The 19,453-nt window shown below is 44.0% G+C and overlaps 1 protein-coding gene across 1 annotated transcript; it reads left to right on the top strand.

The window, feature by feature from the left end:
- Positions 1-816: 816 nt before the first annotated feature.
- On the top strand, positions 817-18,459 carry LOC103480990 (uncharacterized). The gene is made up of 20 exons (XM_081599822.1): positions 817-1,359; positions 4,451-4,522; positions 6,577-6,676; positions 6,765-6,877; positions 6,968-7,194; positions 8,451-8,563; positions 8,649-8,764; positions 8,993-9,219; positions 9,304-9,365; positions 9,438-9,529; positions 10,080-10,297; positions 10,370-10,458; positions 10,538-10,644; positions 11,388-11,620; positions 11,703-11,767; positions 13,278-13,378; positions 13,922-14,151; positions 14,257-14,315; positions 15,164-16,533; positions 17,816-18,459. The coding sequence occupies exons 1-20, from the start codon at positions 996-998 to the stop codon at positions 17,836-17,838; spliced, it is 3,981 nt and encodes a 1,326-aa protein (XP_081455948.1). The 5' UTR covers positions 817-995; the 3' UTR covers positions 17,839-18,459.
- The last annotated feature ends 994 nt before the right edge of the window (positions 18,460-19,453 follow it).

The following is a 19,453-nucleotide window of genomic DNA, read 5'->3' as shown; positions in this document are numbered from 1 at the left end:
GTGTGTCCTGTGTGTCTCTGTGTTGCCCTGTGACAGACTGGTGACCTGTCCAGGGTGACCCCGCCCCTCGCCCGGCACACTAGCTGGAGAGGCACCAGCAAACCTCCCGACCCCACTGAGGGACAAGGGTGAAAGAAAATGGATGGATGGATGGATGAAAATTAAACAGCAAACAGATCGATGTGAGGCAGACAAACCACAGAACACCCGCTATTCTGCTTAATGACTGTAAATCTAAACTTTTTGCTTCCTTTCCCATCCGTCTAAATTATCCTAGTTTACTTTGATGTCACTTCTTAAATTTGACAAGATCTGAAGAAATTTCAGGGGTTAGAAAACTGTTTTAAGGTAGGCCTTTCCTCCATTTAACTTTCATTTTCATAAACAAGTGAATTTAAGTTCCCCCCCCCCCAGAACTTACTTTTCCAATTTGAACGCTAGCTGAAAACAGAAATTAAGTCAGAATTTCAACTAACTCTGTACATGACATGTTAATCTCAAAATACTAAATATAAACTATTAAGAACAATAAACTGTGGCTAAAATGAATATCGATTAATCAAATTTGCTGTTAATATCCCTGAAATGTAAATTATTGAGTTTGTTTTAATTGATTTATTGCTTATTATTCAGTAGTAATCACACCTACTACAAAGATATAAAACAGAACCAGAACCGCCCCCCCCCCTCACGGGCTCAGGGCCCCATTGTTCCAAATCTTAAGGACGCACCTGATTCACTATAAAACGTGCCGCTCAACTAAAAATCCTCTTATTTATCTTTACTGTGGACTTCCAGTCCGCCACTGACCTCCTCTGCGCAGCTTGACCTGCGGCTGCAGCAGCTCCAGCTGCCTCCTCTGGCGGTCGATCTCCCGTCTGAAGCCCGTCGCCTCCTGCTCGTACCCGGCTACGGTCTCCTCCACCGCCGCCAGCACCTCTCTGGTCGCCGAGCCCAGCCGCTCCGTGATTACCCCTCTCAGATCACTTGTATTCATGTTTACTCACTCTCAGATTGATCTCCGGGGAAACATCCTCTGCTATGTGGTGGAGATCGTTCACTTCCGGGTTAACCGATTCCCTCTCTCCGCTTCAGCTCGTGTAACTTCCGGTGGAGTGACCGCGCCAGTTTGTTCCGGTGTAGCTAGTCCGACGGATTACATGGATTACAACGCGTCAAAAAGCCGCCTGACGGGCGTCATCACGGAGAAGCTGAGCACGGCCGCCTCCGAGATCCTGGCGGACGTGGAGATGACCTTTGTCCTGTACGAGGCGGAGGTTTCGGGCTTGAGGCAGGAAATAGACCGTCTGAAGGGCCAACTGGAGCTGCTCCGGCCTCGGGTTAAAGAAGAGCCCACAGGTCGGTAAATCTGCCCGGAAGCTGCGTTGTTCAGCAGAAATGTATGATTTAGTTCCTGACGCGCTGCGGAAATTCAACACAACTTTTCCAAGCGGTTCATATTCAGACGTTGCAGGTCTGTTTATTAGAAACACAGACAGAGATGGTTAATTTGTGTTAAACAGCGACTCCTAGCGGAACCTGTGGGTATATCATCTATCTATCTATCTATCTATCTATCTATCTATCTATCTATCTATCTATCTATCTATCTATCTATCTATCTATCTATCAGGATTGTCCCATATTACAAAAATGTTAATTTATGGGCCGTTCAAAGCATTTTTTGAAAACAGTGGTGGGACTAGATTCATTTTTAAAATTGGGTTAATTGCAGGATCTGTAGGTAGGTAGGTAATTTTATTTAGCACATTTTCAGCAAGGAGGCAATGCAAAGTGCTTTACATGAATTCATAGGAAATACAAACAAAAGGAAAGAGCAAAATAAGAAAAATAATCTGTTAATGTTGACCTAAAGCAGTGGTTTTCTGGGCCCCCTGTGGATAACAAATAGGGAGAGTTAGAGTCTGGTTGAACGATGTGTCGGTGGTTTGTGGGGCGTAGAGAGATTCTTAGAGACTCCCTGTTATACTCTTCTGTCCACTCACACACAGCACACATTGTTTTGGTTTTTTTATCCATACCGCTTCCTGCGGCGCCCCTGCAATGGCACGGCGCCCCACAGTTTGGGAACCTCTGATCTAAAGTATAAAAACTAGACTCTTGTTCAGGGTTGGTAGATAAGTAGGTGTCCTCTGGTCTGATTCCTTTTCCGGGTTGCAATAATAGGAGTCTCTGCATAAGAATCTAAAAATGAATCCAAGAAGTTTAATATTGGTCTAAATACCGAGTACTCCACAGTTTATAACAAGTAATAAAAAATAAAGAGTAAAGAACACGTTAGGCACACTCAACATTCAGACTAAACAAAGACACGGGTGGAGGCATCGACATCAAGGAGTGTGTGTGTGTGTGTGTGTTGCATTTATATTGCCATGACAACCACGTTGCTCAGCCTCCTGGCAGAAGTCCGATAAGATGTTGTTATCAAGGCGTGATGTCCTGGGAGCGCTCAGCTCCACGGCTGCATAGATAACAGAATGTGGTGAGGAGGGAAGAGCGTTATGTTTGCATATCTTCAAGGAGATTAGAGACATGCTGCCCTTCCAAGGCCCCACGGGGGAAGCCAATTCAGAAACAGAATGTTTTAGGTCGGGAAGATGATGAATTTCAATCTTCCCTAAAGTCTCTCCGATGCGTCTCAGTTCCCAATCATCCAAATTAGTTTGGTCGTTCCACTGAGCCGAAACCAGCAACTTCTCCAAGATCGATTCCATCCGGTTAGTGAGTTTTAGAGTCCTCGTCTCTGTCCACACCAGCAGTCCGAGTGTTCGCTAGTTCGGCCAAGTCCGTCACAAATGTGTCGATAATCCAGGAATCCACAAGGTCCAAACAGCAGAAATCCTGTTATCATGAATAAATCCAGGGTGACCGCTTCACCAGATCCATAATTTGTAGATTTGGAGGATGTGCAAAGAAAGGCTCCAAAAATATAGAAAAAGACGAGACAAAAACAGAGCAGAGAGGGGAACAAAGGACAAACCGTCCGCTTTCACAGAAAGCAAGAGAGATGTAATAAACCTTAACATTTTAATTAAAAATGTATGAACAGTATTTTAATTTTTAAAACTGGTTTTGCTGCTAAAGTATTGAATAAATCGACTCCTGAGCTCAACAACAAAGATATTTTAGCTTGTCATCTGCTGGACGAATCAGTTGTATCATTCTTGAGACGCATTGGGGGGCCGCACAAAATCAGTCCAAGGACCAAAAATGGCCCCCGGGCCGCACTTTGGACCCCCTGCAGTAGAACCATCGCTGCTTACGGTGAAGTAAAAACGGGTCACGTCTCTGCTGCTGGTTTTAAACGATTTAAGAGGAGAAAGAAGAAGATGGAGGTTTGATCTGCATCAGGCGAAGGTTAAACTGAGAGGGTCCTGATAACACACACACATTAACACACACACACACACACACACACACACACACACATCAACACACACACACACACACACACATTAACACACACACACACACACACACACACACATTAACACACACACACACACATCAACACACACACACACACACACCTACACACACACACACACACACACACACATCAACACACACACACATTAACACACACACACATTAACACACACACACATTAACACACACACACATTAACACACACATTAACACACATGTTAACACACACACACACATGTTAACACACACACACACATTAACACGCACACACATCAACACACACACACACACACATTAACACACACACACACATCAACACGCACACACATCAACACACACACACACACATTAACACACACACACACATTAACACACACACACATCAACACACACACACACATCAACACACACATTAAGACACACATTAACACACACATCAACACACACATTAACACACACATTAACACACACACATTAACACACACACATCAACACACACACATCAACACACATTAACACACACACATTAACACACACACATCAACACACATGTTAACACACACACATTAACACACACACACACATTAACACACACACACATCAACACACACACACATTAACACACACACATCAACACACACATAAACACACACACATCAACACACACATTAACACACACACACATCAACACACACATTAACACACACACATCAACACACACATTAACACACACACATCAACACACACATTAACACACACACATCAACACACACATTAACACACACACACACACATTAACACACACACATCAACACACAAAACACACACATTAACACACACACATCAACACACACACATTAACACACACATTAACACACACACACACATCAACACACACACACACATCAACACACACACACACACACACACACTGCATTATGTTGTACCTATTGGTGAAACTCTGTGTCCAGTACTAATAATATTGATTATTTCTGATCAGACGTCCAGCTGCTGCTGCCTCTGTGTGCCGCTGATGGACGGTGGGACGACGCGGGACAGACGAGTCGAATAAGTAGGACGTCATCAGAGACACACGGCTTTTATTTACGGCTTTGATATGTAAAACATTTAAAACGGATCAAATATCGTAATTAACTGAAACGTTTTGGTTTAAAAAACAAAGAAAATCCAACAAATAGTTTCTATTTCTCAAGGGTTTTATTTCCTCCTTTCAGATTTTTAAATAAACATCAACATTAAACTTGAATAAAACCTTTGGCTGATTTTTGCACCAAAAAAACCCATAAAAAATGTTTAATAGTTTCCAACATAACGACACAGAACGGTTGCATAAATACTCGTTATTCATTTAACTCTGTTCTGGAGATGTGTAATTATTCAAAGAGTAAATATCTGAATGAAGTCATTTAAGCTCATATTAAGTTTGCAGAAGGTTTTTCCTGTCAGGGGAACTGAAAGCTGGTTAAACTCTTAAATAAATATAATTAATAAAGGACATAAACGAGCAGGAGATTTATTCCCCTCCACAGAAACTTCAGTTTCATCAATGCTCACAAACCTCCCCGTTTTCTTAACATCCACCTTTTTTATGCTCTCATCATCGTGAGCCGGAGAGTTTCAACCAATGGCGTTGCTGCTCTTGGTTTGTGTAAAGATTCTGGCGAGACTTATGCTGAGTGTGTTGGACGACCTTTAAGATATTTAGGACCTCGTGAACTCAACATCTCCATCTCAGAACTGCCGAGTCGGCCAATTTATCTCAAAATTGTTGAGATGACGGCATTCCTTGGAAGTCCAAACATCTTTCCTTCCAAGGAATGTTTTGGTTCCCTTTGCTCTTTCACTAAAGCGACTCCTTTAATCATCGTGTTTCTGCCGCTACATCAGTTCTGCTGACCCACACAGACGTCAGTGAAACGTCTGCAGAAGGAGAAACGCGCGAGCCGCTCAGCGCCGCCGTCTGAAGACCTTCAGTTTGTCTCGTTGGTGAGCAGGAAGTGGCTGAAAACAACATCCTGCCTTCACGGCAGGAAAACGAACAGAAAGTAAATTTACAGCCAGACGGTTTCTCAGCTGGGGCTGCACAGTGGCGCAGTTGGTAGAGCTGTTGCCTTGCAGCAAGAAGGTTCTGGGTTCGATTCCCGGCCCCGGTCTTTCTGCATGGAGTCTCCATGTTCTCCCTGTGCATGGTGGGTTTTCTCCAGGTACTCCGGTTTCCTCCCACAGTCCAAAAACATGACTGTCAGGTTAATTGGCCTCTCCAAATTGCCCCTAGGTGTGAGTGTGTGTGTGCATGGTTGTGTGTCCTGTGTGTCTCTGTGTTGCCCTGCGACAGACTGGCGACCTGTCCAGGGTGACCCCGCCTCTCGCCCGAAACGTTGGCTGGAGAGGCACCAGCACCTCCTGACCCCACTGAGGGAAAAAGGGTGCAAGAAAATGGATGGATGGATGGATGGTTTCTCAGCTGGAGGAGACGGAGGAATCGTGTCTTCATGCAGTTTTAGCAAGAAGAGACGGAAATGGCGCCTGTGAAAACACGCTGAGTCGTGTTTTAACGAACATCCAGTGACATAAAGCTGCTGACAACAAAACATCATAATTCAAACTGGATTTTTATCTAATGACGTCTGGAAACAAGTTTTATTTAATAATTTAACCTGGAAAGTATTTTAAACACCTTTCAAAACTAATTTTAATTCATTTATATTTGCATATATATTTAACTTGTTTATTTTAAATTTTTATTTTTCAAAATATAAAAAATATATTTAAATATGTTTAATTCATATGTTGTGATTGTGGTTAAAACTTTTTAGTTTTTTTTTTTTTTTACTGTTTAATTTATTTAAATTTTTTTGTTTTTTCCCTCCTTAAATTACATTTTTTATTAGTTTTTTTTTTATTTTCTTAATTCAGTAGCTGTGTTTATTCATTAACTTGCTTATTAACATATTTATTTTGTAATGATAATCACCCAACGATCGATAAGAACTGTAAAAACCCTGTGGAACACCACGTTTAATTAAATCATGATTAGCATCACAGATGTTAGCTTCTGTTCCATGCATCATCATTCTGTGGCTGTGGTTGCTGGCTTGTGTCCAGAGCTGGAGGACCCTGAGACTCCGATGATCGTCTCCTACAGCGGGGGGGGGCTGGCGGACGGCCAGCACATCGACAGGCCAGGTCCCGACGACGCCTCCAGGTCAGAAGGTTAAATCTTCCTCAACCTTCAGACGGTGTCGTGGTCTCCAGCCCAGATGAGTCGGTTTTTAACTGCGTCCTCTGCTCAGGTTGGCTGATGGGACCAACGTGGTCGCCTCTCATCTCAGGACCCTGGAAAACTGTGTGGATCTTAAGATCTGCATCCTGACCGACTGGACCATCGAGGAGGTCTCGGACCAAGGTAGGGACGGAAGCTCTTCTTCCCCACGTTCTGTTTCTGGGCTGACTGCTCTGGGCTGAGCGGAACATGGCTGCCGTCTCTCCGCTCCAGTGGATGATCAGTACTCGGTTCACGAGATGAGGTTTCGCTCCGGGCAGCAGGAAGCCGACTTCTTGAAGCTGCTGAGGTCCTTCTTCCCTCTGCTGGCCCCCAGCACCGCCTTTGAGTTCTTGATCACTGACCCGACCAACAGGCTGCAACCTCTGGTGGTGCAGTCCTTCACACCGGAGCAGATCTGCAGCGCAGCCGGAAACTCTGCCCTCTACATCCGCCTGAAGGTACTGCACCCGACCATAGAGCAGAAAACTCAACTTTCATTGGCCAACAGGTTGATCAGCGATGGAAAAATTAGAATTATAATGTTGGAATATCACTGTAACGTTAGCTTCTGCTAACTACTCTGTTGGTTAGCCCTTTAGTGTTAGCTTCTGCTAACTACTCTGTTGGTTAGCCCTTTAGTGTTAGCTTCTGCTAACTACTCTGTTGGTTAGCCCTTTAGTGTTAGCTTCCACTAAGTACTATGTTGGTTAGCCCTTTAGTGTTAGCTTCCACTAAGTACTATGTTGGTTAGCCCTTTAGTGTTCGCTTCTGCTCACTACTCTGTTGGTTAGCCCTTTAGTGTTAGCTTCTGCTAACTACTCTGTTGGTTAGCCCTTTAGTGTTAGCTTCTGCTAACTACTCTGTTGGTTAGCCCTTTAGTGTTAGCTTCTGCTAACTACTCTGTTGGTTAGCCCTTTAGTGTTAGCTTCTGCTAACTACTCTGTTGGTTAGCCCTTTAGTGTTAGCTTCTGCTAACTACTCTGTTGGTTAGCCCTTTAGTGTTAGCTTCTGCTAACTACTCTGTTGGTTAGCCCTTTAGTGTTAGCTTCCACTAAGTACTATGTTGGTTAGCCCTTTAGTGTTAGCTTCCACTAAGTACTATGTTGGTTAGCCCTTTAGTGTTAGCTTCTGCTAACTACTATTTTGGTTAGCCCTTTAGCGTTAGCTTCCACTAACTACTATGTTGGTTATCCCTTTAGTGTTAGCTTCCACTAACTACTAACCTCTACATCCTTTAGCGTTAGCTTCTGCTAAGTACTATGTTGGTTAGCCCTTTAGTGTTAGCTTCTGCTAAGTACTATGTTGGTTAGCCCTTTAGTGTTAGCTTCCACTAACTACTTTGTTCATTAGCCCTTTAGCATTAGCTTCCACTAACTACTATGTTGGTTAGCCCTTTAGCATTAGCTTCCACTAAGTACTATGTTGGTTAGCCCTTTAGCATTAGCTTCCACTAACATCTATTTTGGTTAGCCGTTTAGCTTCCACTAACATCTATGTTGGTTAGCCCTTTAGCATTAGCTTCCACTAACATCTATTTTGGTTAGCCGTTTAGCTTCCACTAACATCTATGTTGGTTAGCCCTTTAGCATTAGCTTCCACTAACTACTGTTTTTTTAGCCGTTTAGCATTAGCTTCTGCTAACTACTCTGTTGGTTAGCCCTTTAGCTTCCACTAACTGCTTTGTTGATAACTAAAAAGCTTTTTTCTCTCTTAGTGTCCAGTTGAGCAGGAAGCAGGAAGTCGTCAGCAGCCTATGCAGACCAGTGATGATGACTTTAACGATGAAGATGCTCCGCCCATGGAGCTTCAGGCTGCACCCGACGCCAAGTGAGAAAACACAAACGCTGTAAACGGTGAATCATCTAAGTCTGCATTTCACCTAAAACTTGTGATCTTTTCCGTTTCCCCGTAGCAGAAACGAGGCTCCGCAGGAAAGGCCGGCTGAAAATCAGAGCGGTCACAATGAAGACATCGTTCTCAAGGTCCGCCTTATAGAGGACTCCCGCATTGTGGCTCTGTCAAAGACCGGTAAACATTTACTGAGTAATTCTAATGATTACTACATTGCTACAGCGTTTTAGCGTTAGCTTCCACTAATTACTATCTTGTACAGCACATTAGCTTTAGCAGAAATAATGTTTCTGATTAGTGCTTTTGGGTTAGCGCAGCTAACTCTGTAGCTAGCACGCTAACGCTACAGGCTAAACCCAGAGTAGGTCATTGAGGGTTTCAACGTTCCTGATTGCTCCGTTTCAGTCCTGAAGAAGTACAAGTCCAAAAAGCTCCGGTGTCACCGTGGGATGCAGGAGGATGAGCTCCTGAAGCTGCTGGTGTCCACCTTCCCCCAGCTGGCCGCTGGAACGGCGTTTGATTTTTTAATCACCAACAGCACCAAGAAACTGCTGCCTCTGAAAGCGGAGTCCCTGACGCCAGAACAGATCAGCCGCGCTGCTGGGAACTCTGCCCTCTACATCCGACTGAAGGTACTGCAGCTGGCGCCACAGGAGTTCAAGATGGCTGAACAGGAAGCCGTGCTCTGGTTTCTGAAAATGGGTTTTTCTCTTCAGTCTGTAGGGGGAAACATCAAGTCCAGACTGAAAAATCTGCTGGCAGACGCACCAAGAAAAAAGTGATTATTATAATTTATTACAGTAATTATTTAAAGCGATGTTTAGGTTTCTAAACGTTGGTTTTTCCCCAGAAAAGGGTCTCAAAACAAACCAGACCAGGCCCACATCAACCTGAGGATCCACATCCTGGAGGACTCCGGCATCGACGTCGTCACGGCAGAAGGTGAATTCAAGCCTGGAGGCGTTTATTCGATTTTACTCTGTCAATAATTAACGCTATATTAGCTCAGCGTAAACGTCACAGCTCCTGATTCCAGACGAACGCCAGTTTTTACGGGTTCTTAGGGTCTTTTTCTTGACGAATTTGATAATCTGTCAATAGAAAGATGAACATATTTCAAAAATAATGACTCAAAACAGATTAGATTTCACGATTAAACAAAGAAATGGATTAGCTTTCTTTTTTTTCTGAGGCTGTCACTTTGAAAATGCTAAAATTCAAAAGAAAACTTGATTATTTTCGATGTTTTAAGTGCAGGAATATGAAATGGATCCACAAAGCAAATAACTGAATCTGCTGGACAGCAGAGGAATCATTTTGATTCATACGTTCTCTGTTGCAAAGATCCTTCAGTATATGAAGCTTTTTTTCCCCTTAGCTCAGTTTTTAGCATAAATACACATTAATCTGTTTCTATTTTCCCCTGAACATGTGTCTTCATGCGTTTGCGTGCGTTTTCCTCCCTGTCCTGCTGACGTTGTCGGTGTTTCAGTGCTGAGGAAGTATCGTCTGAACAAACTGGAGTGCCGTCCTGGGATGCAGGAGTCGGACTTCCTGGACCTGCTCAGGTCCACCTTCCCTCAGCTGGTGCAGTTTGAAGCCTTTAAGTGCGACCGCAGCAGGAAGCTGCTGCCTCTCCACCTGCCGTCCTTCACACCTGAGCTGATCTGCACGGCGGCCGGGACGTCTGCCCTCTACCTGCGGCTCCAGGTACTGCAGCAGGGCGGACTGGGCCAGAAACCCTCAGGTTACCCGATAACTTAGGAAACATTTTCCTCTCAGCATCCAGAGGAGCCCAGTGATGCAACAGAAGAGCCTCAGCAGAATCACCAGGATGCAGAGCGTCCACATCCCGCCACACCCAGCAACAGGTAAGAAGCCTTTCAGTCTCCAGACAATCTGATCCGTTTCATCTGATCCGCTTTTAATCCTCCTCTTTCCGTCCTCCAGAAATGAAAACCCCGACCCAGCAGACGACGAAGACGCTCACCTCAACCTGAACATCTGCTACCTGGAGGAATCCCAGATGGATTCTTCCACTTTCAGCCCGCAGCTCCGTAATTACGACTTTCTGCTCTTTTCTGTTTCTGATGCAGTTTAGAAAAGCAAAAATCTCTCATGTGAAAGTAAAACCAGGGACACAGTCAGTGCAGCAGCTTTCAGAGAAAACCCAGAAAAGCTGCGAGCTCTGGGTGAGACGGCACGACGGTGTGATGTTCCAGTTTAGTGTCGAGATGAACTCTGGACGTTACGGCCGAGCGCCACCTGGTGGCGCCGGACAGACAGCCGGTATCACCACCATCACAGGCACCAGGCGACAAAACACGGCAAACAGGCTGGAAACATTTAAAGAATTTAAAGTGCAACAGCAGATAATCAGAGAAAAATATAAAAGTGTCCAAAGTGATCAGCAACAAATCGGCAGATTCTCATTTATTCCAGGGAAAAAAGCAGCAGCTCATCTTGGCTGTTCGTCCAAACGAGCTGCTGAATTTCAAAATATGCTTAAAGTTGAATGAAAATCTGAAACGATCCAAAGAGCTGTCTTTGGATCAGTTTGAGAACTGGACAGGACCAAGCACGGAGCCTTGGGGAATCCCATATTTAAAGGAAATGCTTCAGTGTCTTTTTTCAGCCTGTTGTTCTTTAACTTGACGATTCAGAGTTAAAAAGCTCCAGTAACCTCATCTCAGTAGTTAGCTGTAGTTTACTCAAACTCCTGGTCATTTGGTACTGCGAGGTTAGCTAGCAGCTTCAGTGAAACCTGATCTGACTGGCTGAGTTTTCTTTGTTTTCTCAGTTTTGCAGAAGTTTCCGATCCACGTGCTGAAATGTCCCCGAGGTCTGCAGCAGCCGGACTTCCTGGCCTTCCTCAGGTCCACGTTTTCTCAGCTGGCTTCAGATCAGCCCTTCAGCGTTTTTGCTCTTCAAGGCCAGAAGATGCTGCAGCTGAACCTGAACAGCGTGAATCCAGAGGAGATCGGGACGACCATCGACTCCCTGGAGGCTTCGGTCATCTGCGTCCAGCAGCTGGTACGTCAGCCGCCGCCGCCGCCGGATCCCTTCACACACCGGAGACGTGTAATCACACTCCTTCGTCTCTATGAAACTCTAGAAGAAGAATCCTCAGACAGAAGCTGCTGAATCTAAAGTTCCTCGTCCAAGAACTCCACAGGCCAGGTGAGTCACGAACAGCCGGTTCTTTTAGAGAACCGGTTCCATAAAAGAACTAGTGATTCTCCACTAGAACTAGTTCCCTACGAAAACTGGTTCTCTATAGGAACTGGTTCTCTATAAGAACTGATTCTCTATAAGAACTGGTTCTCTATAGGAACTGATTCTCTATAAGAACTGGTTCTCTATAGGAACTGATTCTCTATAGGAACTGATTCTCTATAAGAACTGATTCTCTATAAGAACTGGTTCTCTATAGGAACTGATTCTCTATAAGAACTGGTTCGCTATAGGAACTGATTCTCTATAAGAACTGGTTCTCTATAAGAACTGATTCTCTATAAGAACTGATTCTCTATAAGAACTGGTTCTCTATAAGAACTGGTTCTCTATAAGAACTGATTCTCTATAAGAACTGGTTCTCTATAGGAACTGATTCTCTATAAGAACTGGTTCTCTATAGGAACTGGTTCTCTATAAGAACTGATTCTCTATAAGAACTGGTTCTCTATAGGAACTGATTCTCTATAAGAACTGGTTCTCTATAGGAACTGGTTCTCTATAGGAACTGATTCTCTATAAGAACTGGTTCTCTATAGGAACTGATTCTCTATAGGAACTGATTCTCTATAGGAACTGATTCTCTAAAAGGACTGGTTCTCTATAAGAACTGGTTTTCCACAAGAACCCGTTCCCTACAAAAACTGGTTCTCTATAGGAACTAGTTCTCTATAAGAACTGGTTCTGTATAGGAACTGATTTTCAATAGGAACTGGTTCTGTATAGGAACTGGTTCTGTATAGGAACTGGTTCTGTATAGGAACTGGTTCTCTATAGGAACTGGTTCTCTATAGGAACTGGTTCTCTATAGGAACTGGTTCTCTAAAAGAACTGGTTCTCTATAAGAACTGGTTCTCCACAAGAACCAGCTCCCAATAAAAACTGGTTCTCTATAGGAACTGGTTCTCTATAGGAACTGGTTTGCTATAGGAACTGATTCTCTATAAGAACTGGTTCTCTATAGGAACTGGTTCTCTATAAGAACTGGTTCTCTAAAAGAACTGGTTCTCTATAGGAACTGATTCTCTATAGGAACTGGTTCTCTATAAGAACTGGTTCTCTAAAAGAACTGGTTCTCTATAGGAACTGGTTTGCTATAGGAACTGATTCTCTATAGGAACTGATTCTCTATAAGAACTGGTTCTCTAAAAGAACTGGTTCTCTATAGGAACTGATTCTCTATAGGAACTGGTTCTCTATAGGAACTGGTTCTCTATAGGAACTGATTCTCTATAGGAACTGGTTCTCTATAGGAACTGGTTCTCTACAAGAACTGGTTCTCAATAGGAACTGGTTCGCAGTAGTTCAGTTTCTTGGACTCGTTAAGCTTAACGGTTCTGCTGATCGGTTCCCGTACCATGTACCGTACCTGCTTGATGACATGCAGTGATATTGGAATCGTATTGGTAAACCTCCATCCCCTGACGAATTTCTCCATTTCCTCTTACTTTGTCAGAACTCAGTCCCCCAGCAGGACGACCTCTGACCCAGAAGACCTGGTGGAGATGAAGATCTGCATCGTGGCCGACCCCATGATGGACGTTGCCTCTCCTCTAGGTGAACTCAGAGGTTTCAGCAGTCAGTCAATCAATCAATCAATCAATCAATCAATCAATCAATCAATCAAGTCTGTTTATATAGCAGGTTTCAGCAACATGGCAGATCAAAGAGCTTTGCATCACAGAAACACAAAGTTCTGTCAGGTGTCGTTGTTACGCGTCAGGTTATTGATTGATGTCTCATTGATTATTAATCAGCTGGGTCTGTAGTCTAGATATAAAGGCTCTCAGTGTTTCAGCAGTTTTGCAGTTTTCTGGACGTTTGCTCCAGATTTGTGGTGCATAGAAGCTGAAAGCTGCAGGAATCAAAGTCTGGGTGAGACTTTAGTCCTCCGGTCCTGAAATGTTCTGCAGCTGGTAGACGGCCCACTGTGGAACCCGAGGGTCGGGTCAGAGGTCAGCCTGGTCTCTGGTTTCCAGCTGGAAGAACTCTATAACTCTAGATCTATGGCTCTGGGTCGTTCCTCTTCAGGTCCAGGGAACAGTTTCTGTTCGGCCTGTTCCGGTCTCCATGGTGACATGCTGTCTTTATTTCCCGCAGTGTTGCAGAAATACCCCATCCTGACGTTCCGGTGCCCCGGCTCCCTTCAGGAGGCCGAGTTCCTCCGCTTGCTGCGGACGACCTTCCCTCAGCTGGCTGGAGAAGCGTTGGACTTCCAGATCGGTCTCGGCCGCGACGTGAAGCCCATCGACCTGCAGGACATGACGTCGGATGACATCAGCAGGACCCTGAGATCGGCCAGCGGGTCTCTGCTCTACATCCGCCTGAAGGTCAGACGCCTTTTCTCTGTCCTGTGAGGCTCCAGCAGCGCATGGCCAGGCCTCAGTGTTCAGGTGGGGAGGTGTCGGCTTCATTCGGGTCTCAAACTCTTCCAGGAGCAACTCAGCGTCCAGGCCAGCGTGAAACGGAGTCGCGTCGACGTGTCTCCCGCCAGGTGAGTCCTGAACATCAGTCCGGTCTGTAGCCGGATCCCTGCGGGGATTTAAACGTGACGCGAAGCGTGAAGCTGCGGCGCTCGGTTGGCAGAGGTGGAGACCAAACCACGCCGGGGGTCGTCGGTATCCGTGGCGACGACTGTGTTTCCTGACCGGTGGTTTGCGTTCGTACACGTAGAAGAGATTCGGATCCGGTTCGAAAGCTGAGTTCTGTTCAAGAAAAAATTTTTTTTTTCCTTTAATATTTTTTAAAATAACCTTTTCAAAAGGTTCAAAATCTGCATCTTCAGGTCTGAGTTGTAAACTTTCTGTGTTGGATTCACTTCTGCTAACAGTGGAGCTAATTTTTCAGTTAGCGCCTTAGCTAGCTGTTAGCTAACACTTAGCACTAGCGCCTTAACTTGGCCCTTCGCTTGGCGTCACTGTGTTGAAGTTTTGGTTATTGACTGCTAAGAATAGTCGATGACTTATATTGATGCTCTTATTTTGAAGTAGGTGGACATTGCTTACGCAGGTCAATTTCCTGTTCACAAACAAGAAACATACAGGAACAAAAGAAATGATACTAAACAACAAGAAACAGACATAAATACAGTATCTAAGTCAACTGTAGAACATATAAGTTGTGTATGAATTAAACTGAACGCTTAGCGCGTTAGCATTAGCTCCAGCTAACCACTGGAGTGTTTAGCGACTGCAGAGCGATTATTTCCATCTGGTTTAAACATCGTTAATGTATCTCATAGGCAGAGCATCTTTAATATGCTGTTGCCGTTTATTTTGAAAGACACGCTTCATGTTAATGCAAAGCTTCCTTTAGCCATGCTAACTTATGTCTCACCTGCAGCAAAAATGGAATAAAACGAAAGAAAACATCACAGAGTCGGTCCAGCAGAGCGTCCAGTGAGGACGTTGAAACCGAAGACAGCGAGGACGACGGCCACCAGAGAAATGCGACGTCCACCGAAGTCTTGGGTCAGGAGACCGATACCGGTCCTCCTGTGCAGGAGACGGACAAACATCCTGACCCCACGCCAAACACGGACGACGAGCGGACGGACGACAGCGACGATGAACGTTACAACCAACATCCTCTGGTTTGCAAGCTCTCTCTCGGTCTTCAGCAGCCGGGGTCGTCTGGGCAGAGTTCAGCGCAAGACATAAAGGCTGAACCTGCAGACCCAACGGAACAGAAACCTGCAGGCGAGGCGGCGAACAGCCCGAGAGACGATGGCGAAACGGAGGACAGTGAGGACTACCACGAGCCTGGAAGCGCAGAGTCTTCCCGGCTGTCGTCGTTTCACCCCAGGAGGCCGGAGAGTGAAATGAAGCAGGACACGAGCAAAAAACGCTTGAAGAAGGAAAAGAAGAAGAGGAAGAAGGACAGAGAGAAGAAGAGGAAGAAGAAAGAAATCAAACTGGAAGTTGGATCGACAAACCAGAGGTTGGAAGCGGTGGAAATAGTTGATAGTGAGGATGGAGGTGATAAAAAGCCCCCAGTCTGGTCTCTGCAGCCTTGGACATTTGGTACAGATGCAACGAGACGGACGAGTACAGGAGCTGTGAAAACAGCAAAGAAGAAAACCGTCGAGCTTTCACCAAACAAACAGACAAACATCATGACAGAGGAGGTGGAAATCATCAACATTGAGGATGATGATGATGATGATGATGGAGCATCTTCACAGCCTCAGGTATCTGATGCACAGCAGCAGAAAACCAGAACAGAAGACGGAGATGAAGAGGAGCCTGCAGCAGCGATGGAGAACATGGAGGCGGTGGAGATAGCAGATAGTAACGACGGGGACGAAGACTCGCCGTCCTCCAGCTCATCGACTCCTCAGCCTCACGTATCTGGAAGAGACTCGCAGCAAACCAGCGCAGAGGCAAGGAAGGTGTTGGAGAGTTCAGCCCCCGGGCCTTCAGCTGCAAAAGCAGACGGCAGTTTGGCTCCATCTGGTGGCGTTCAGAAGCCTCTGCACCTGTGTGAGGCGTGCCACACGTACCACACGTCCAGGGGACTCCTGATCAGACACGTGTGGAGGAGCCACGTCAACAACCACGGCCTCGTCTGCGGAGTCTGCCGGCAGCGCTTCGACTCCACCGCCGCGCTCAAGAAACACCTGCAGACTCACAAGAAAACCTACACCTGCGAGGTCTGCGGGAAAACTTTCTTCACCAAAAGCGGCTGCCAGAGACACACGAGCCGACACAAAGGTAACGGCAGAAACCAGGAGGTTTTCTGCAAAAGGCTGAAGTCATAATATTCATGAAAACACCAGAATGTTTCACTGCTGGCTGGAAGAAAATCACACAGTGATGAGAAAAATATTTAAATGTGAGAAAAAGCTCAGATGGAGTTGATGGGATCTGACTCAGCAGCTCTGGGTCTTTGAAACTGATTCAGTCGTTTAAAGAATCGTTTCAACGTCCTGCGTAATCATTTAATTCTGTTTAAGGAATTTAATCATTATAAACGGCTCACAGTAAGTTTCCTGGGTGATAAATTGCCCCAGAAGTTATTGCGATAAATGATGATATTGTTGTTTTGAGATAGTTTTAAAGTAATGTAGTGGTCATGGCATTATAATGCATTATGTAACATTTAACACTGGAGCAGGAAGACATTTAAAATATGCAGAATAAACAAAACAACAAATAAAATGAATTATAAAATGTCTGGAAACAAAAAGGAACCAGACTGAAGACTTTATCATCCAGTTTTCAGTAGAAAAGGAAACATGATAATCATGCAAATGGAGATTATTTTAATTTATCATATGATTAATTAGGTTTTTATGACAGGCCGACAGTATTATGACAGTATTTCTCATTTTAACGCAGTTTGGTGTGGAGTGCTCGTGAAATTACAACTTTATGCTCATATTCAGGACAAAATATACAAAAACCTCCTTATTTGGTCCTTATTCTCATCATAAGTGACTGAAGCTCGCAGAGAAAAGCCAGAAAAGACGAAGAGTTTTCACTGCAAACTCTTCTGCAGCTCTTCACTTCTTCTGATGAGAAGAACTGAAGATGATAAACAGCTAAATACCTTTTGAAAAAGAATAAGCTGAAAAGCCGACGAGTTTAAAAAGTTTTGAGTCTGAAAACGCTTCGGTGAATCATTTTGACTTTTTCTGTTTTGAGAATCACAAACTGATCGGTCGCTTTCTGCCCGAGTTTATTTTTACAGCACATTTAAAACAGCAGCAGGTGACCAAATGTCACCAACCAAAGTTTAAAACAGTAAAAGGAAACAGATGTTGAGTTCAGGAAAATATCAGAAAACATCCTGGATCAATAAACTGAACTCAAAACAATTAAATGATATTAAACTACTTACATTTTAAGTCAATTAGTTGTTTTCTAATTTGGCAGAAACTGAGTTTTAAACCCTGAAAACACTTAATAATAAAACGGCTTGAAGCCTTTAAAACCCGAATTAAACAGCCAGAATATGAAGCAGCATTGAAATGTGTTGTCAATCCGTCTGTAGGGGGCGATCCTGAGCAGAAGTAGCCTGAAGCCGCCTGGACGTCGTCTGCAGAAGAAAACTCCGTCCCCTCAGGAAAAACGGCTGCAAAACCACAAAAAACTGAAAAACCGTAACGGCAGCGTCTGCAGATCAGCTTCTGTTGATGCGGGTCGGCTGTCGTCAGAAAAGCGTCGGCTCAGGCTGCGTTGGGTTTCCAGAGTTCTGGTTGGGTCCGGCGGACCGAGTGAAGGAGGAAACGTGTTTCCTTTGGGTCCTTGATGTTCCTGTTGCAGCCGGTTTGTTTCGTTTGAGGACGGTTTCCTCTGCTGCTCCTCGCTGCCGTGTGGAAACTGTGACCGACTTGCAGATTTAGTTTTTGAAGCTCTGTGAGGTGAAAGCTGCTCGTTTCTCCTGGGAGTTTCTCTCACTTGGGACATTTCTTAATGAAAAGTGACAAAACGGGTTCAGCAGAAATTTCTGGGTGTTATTTTTTGAGTTTTATTAAGATTTTATATTTTTTTTAGGCTAATTTCTGGAAACCGTGACTTTTTTTAAGTACACAGACCATCTGAAGCTGACAAGTTTTTTTTTGTTGTTTTGATTTCTGTTTGAAATGTTCTTGATGTTAATATTTTAAATAAATCGTTGAGTTTTTAGTTATTGTATCTGCCATACTGTGTAGTTTTTCATCTGGTTGAACAGTGTACTGGACCACAAGACGTGGCATAAATGACGACACAATTATTCACAATTATATTCTCAGTTATCACACTTTACAAGCTGTGTTGTGTGTGTACATTTACAATATTGTAATCAGGCTTGAAATGTATCAAAAATGTGTCCAACGCCACTTCTTGGAGCCACTTTCTGTGAATGGGAGCGTTTGGGTGAAGGAGTCGTCAGGAGGGCCTGATCAGCCAATCAGAGGCGGACCTCAGAAATACCAGTTATCATGCGTTTCCAGCGAGCTGCCTCCAACATGAAGGGAGCTTCATAGATCAAATTGATTGATTGCTTAAGTTTTGCCATAACAGTCACAAGAGGAGTAGCGCTACCATGTGTAGAACTGCAGCTGTAGAGGTGAAGGCAGATGGCGGCACTGATGGTTTCAGCCGTCACGTTTTTCCTCCCCAAGTACCGGAAGTCAGACGGCCGTCCGAAAGCTTTTGATACAGAGAAAATATTTTTTAGAGTCACAAGTGGAATAAAGCTAGAATTATGTCTAGAACAGATTTTTAAAATTCGGTTAAAATTGGACAAATTAAGAATTAAATCAGATTCTTGAGAATAGGGACAAAACAGGATAAAGCACAAAATTTTAATAAAATATACACAATTTTTTTTTTTTCAAATATCTGACTGAACTAACCTGGGTCATGTGATCACAACAATGTATATTTTCCTCATGTTTTCTGAATATTTTTTTATTTTAAACATTGTAGTCGGTGGATGATGCCTGTAAAATCCCTTGTCCAGGAGCAGAACTCAACACATTAAAATAGTTTAAAACAATTAAATAAATACTAAATTTATATATTATGACAATTAAGTATAAGTATTCATATAAATAATTATAAAGATATCAATAAATTGAATTAAAAATAATTTTTATATATTTTCCGAACCCTCCCGACCCCACTGAGGGACAAGGGTGAAAGA

This window comes from Poecilia reticulata, chromosome 18 (assembly GCF_904066995.2).
Source record: "Poecilia reticulata chromosome 18, P_reticulata-male-v2, whole genome shotgun sequence".
NCBI classification, from domain to species: domain Eukaryota; kingdom Metazoa; phylum Chordata; class Actinopteri; order Cyprinodontiformes; family Poeciliidae; genus Poecilia; species Poecilia reticulata.
This window is presented reverse-complemented; position numbering and strand designations above follow the sequence as displayed.